General features: G+C 47.6%; 1 protein-coding gene across 1 annotated transcript; it reads right to left on the bottom strand.

Moving 5' to 3' along the window:
* Positions 1–817: 817 nt before the first annotated feature.
* On the bottom strand, positions 818–2,870 carry LOC129928962 (LWamide neuropeptides-like). The gene is made up of 3 exons (XM_056045569.1): positions 2,791–2,870; positions 2,420–2,636; positions 818–2,329 (listed from the first exon to the last, which is right to left on the bottom strand). Exons 1-3 carry the CDS (start codon positions 2,868–2,870, stop codon positions 818–820), a joined length of 1,809 nt encoding a protein of 602 aa, XP_055901544.1.
* Positions 2,871–3,638: the final 768 nt, after the last annotated feature.

Genomic DNA, 3,638 nt, shown 5'->3' with positions numbered 1-3,638 from the left:
GTAGGGTAATGAAGACATGAGAAAAGCTCGTCGCATAAATAGATCTATTGGTGTAGTTGACGGACGTTGACTTACAGCACCAAACAACGAAACCGCTGGAAGCGTAGTATAGTTGAACTCGTAAAACTTCAAATAACTTGAAAAGGCCACCAACCAGCTTCCTCCGGTCCTCAGGGTTCTAGGCGAATGTCTTCAACTGTCCCCACGTCTTGCTGTTTGCTTTGCCAAGCTTCTCACCATCACCATAGAAACTTACACACACACACAAACACACTCCATAACAATGGGGACAGTGCTTTACATAGCAGAATAGCTTTGTGTGGACATTAGAATTCGTCCATCTTTAAATAGGCCGTATGACTTCTGTCTAAATATCTGTTTATCTGTCTAGCTATCTACCTATCTACCACTATCTATGAAAGTATTTCTCAAAGTGATGATGTTTGTATGCCATGACTACACCCCATGTTTGTATGCTATGACTACACCCCATGTTTGTATGCCATGACTACACCCCATGTTTGTATGCCATGACTACACCCCATGTTTGTATGCTATGACTATACCCCATGTTTATATGCTATGACTACACCCCATGTTTGTATGCTATGACTACACCCCATGTTTGTATTCTATGACTACACCCCATGTTTGTATGCTATGACTACACCCCATGTTTGTATGCTATGACTACACCCCATGTTTGTATGCTATGACTACACCCCATGTGTGTATGCTATGACTACACCCCATGTTTGTATGCTATGACTACATCACAAGTTAATTATGTCATGATTACACCGCATTGTTTGTAGGCCTATGCGATGTTTGTTTGCCTTAGATCTTCGCACTTCTCTCCCAGACCTGAGCACATTTTCTCCCAGACCTGAGCACTTCTCTCCCAGACCTGAGCACTTCTCTCCCAGACCTGAGCACTTCTCTCCCAGACCTGAGCACTTCTCTCCCAGACCTGAGCACTTCTCTCCCAGACCTGAGCACTTCTCTCCCAGACCTGAGCACTTCTCTCCCAGACCTGAGCACTTCTCTCCCAGACGTAAGCACTTCTCTCCCAGACGTAAGCACTTCTCTCCCAGACCTGAGCACTTCTCTCCCAGACCTGAGCACTTCTCTCCCAGACGTAAGCACTTCTCTCCCAGACCTGAGCACTTCTCTCCCAGACCTGAGCACTTCTCTTCCAGACATGAGCACTTCTCTCCCAGACCTGAGCACTTCTCTCCCAGACCTGAGCACTTCTCTCCCAGACCTGAGCACTTCTCTCCCAGACCTGAGCACTTCTCTCCCAAACCTGAGCACTTCTCTCCCAGACGTAAGCACTTCTCTCCCAGACCTGAGCACTTCTCTCCCAGACCTGAGCACTTCTCTCCCAGACCTGAGCACTTCTCTCCCAGACGTAAGCACTTCTCTCCCAGACCTGAGCACTTCTCTCCCAGACGTAAGCACTTCTCTCCCAGACCTGAGCACTTCTCTCCCAGACCTGAGCACTTCTCTCCCAGACCTGAGCACTTTTCTCACAGACCTGAGCACTTCTCTCCCAGACCTGAGCACTTCTCTCCCAGACCTGAGCACTTCTCTCCCAGACCTGAGCACTTCTCTCCCAGACCTGAGCACTTCTCTCCCAGACCTGAGCACTTCTCTCCCAGACCTGAGCACTTCTCTCCCAGACCTGAGCATTTCTCTCCCAAACGTAAGCACTTCTCTCCCAGAGCTGAGCACTTCTCTCCCAGACCTGAGCACTTCTCTCCCAGACCTGAGCACTTCTCTCCCAAACGTAAGCACTTCTCTCCCAGACCTGAGCACTTCTCTTCCAGACCTGAGCACTTCTCTCCCAGACCTGAGCACTTCTCTCACAGACCTGAGCACTTCTCTCCCAGACCTGAGCACTTCTCTCCCAGACCTGAGCACTTCTCTCCCAGACCTGAGCACTTCTCTCCCAGACCTGAGCACTTCTCTCCCAAACGTAAGCACTTCTCTCCCAGACCTGAGCACTTCTCTCCCAAACGTAAGCACTTCTCACCCAGACCTGAGCACTTCTTTCCCAGACCTGAGCACTTCTCTCCCAGACCTGAGCACTTCTCTCCCAGACCTGAGCACTTCTCTCCCAGACCTGAGCACTTCTCTCCCAGACCTGAGCACTTCTCTCCCAAACGTAAGCACTTCTCTCCCAGACCTGAGAACTATTTTCCCAGACCTGAGCATTGTTTTCCCAGACCTGAGCACTGTTCTCCCAGACCTGAGCACTGTTCTCCCAGACCTGAGCACTGTTTTCCCAGACCTGAGCACTGTTCTCCCAGACCTGAGCACTGTTCTCCTAGACCTTAGCACTGTTTTCCCAGACCTGAGCACTGTTTTCCCAGACCTGAGCACTGTTCTCCCAGACCTGAGCACTGTTCTCCCAGACCTGAGCACTGTTTTCCCAGACCTGAGCACTGTTCTCCCAGACCTGAGGACTGTTCTCCCAGACCTGAGCACTGTTCTCCCAGACCTGAGCACTGTTCTCCCAGACCTGAGCACTGTTCTCCCAGACCTGAGCACTGTTCTCCCAGACCTGAGCACTGTTTTCCCAGACCTGAGCACTGTTCTCCCAGACCTGAGCACTGTCCTCCCAGACCTGAGCACTGTTCTCTCAGACCTGTGCACTGTTCTCTTAGACCTGAGCACTTCTCTCCCAGACCTGAGCACTGTTCTCTCAGACCTGAGCACTGTTCTCCGAGACCTGCCTCACGGCGGTATAAACAAACTTAAACTTTAACTCCGCGCACATTTTGTCACCTGTCACAAACAGCGCAGTGAAAACTTGTCACAGAGTTTGTCCCGGAGATGTATGGCTCTGGACCCAGTGACCGTCGCATACAAAAACAGACTTAAAGAAACACAGCCTGAAGTTTTTTTTTTGTTTTTGTAGGGCTTTTTTTGTTGTTTTTTTTTTGTTGTTTTTTTTAGATCTAATACATTTTTAGATGTGGGTCTGTCTTGCAGTTGTCAGTAGCTATTCTGACAGACTAATGTCAACTCATTTATCAGTTCAAGGGAAATGTAAAATCGACTATTTCACAATTGCTTCCCAATGTGTCTGTTCCGGTACTTGCGTTTTCAATGGAAAAAAAAAACAACACTTTTTTTAAAATACGAAACTGTGTTTTTGTTTTCTTTTTTTAAATCGCTTGACCATATCCGTTTGCTTTTTACCAGAGAGGTGTCGCAAGGAAACGTAGAAGGCGGTATGTTGATAGATGTGAGTTGATAGATGTGAGTGCGATGAAGCATGATTACAAAGCATTTATCAACTCTGCTTGGGTGTCCTTTTCTACACGTTATTTTTTTCCCACTTCCATCCTCGGAACCAGTTGAAACTAGGTCACAATGGGGGTCACAATCACTCATTGTCGATGACGACTAATGAATCAACTAAAACAATAAACATTTTTAATCAATTAGTGGCAATAAATTAATTTTTGTTTTATATAGAAATGTACTAAGCTAAGGGGAGATAATCTTGTGTAAAGACATAAGCCATTTGCCAAAACTATAAAACCTTATATTTGTATAAGAGCTTGGATAGCTCAGTGGTCAGCCCTGCCTTAGGCCACTGCAACTTATGCGACCGCAGTGGGCCCCGC

The sequence above is a fragment of the Biomphalaria glabrata genome, chromosome 11 (assembly GCF_947242115.1).
Source record: "Biomphalaria glabrata chromosome 11, xgBioGlab47.1, whole genome shotgun sequence".
NCBI lineage: Eukaryota > Metazoa > Mollusca > Gastropoda > Planorbidae > Biomphalaria > Biomphalaria glabrata.
Note: the sequence above shows the minus strand (reverse complement) of the source record. Positions and strands in the feature narration are given on the sequence as shown.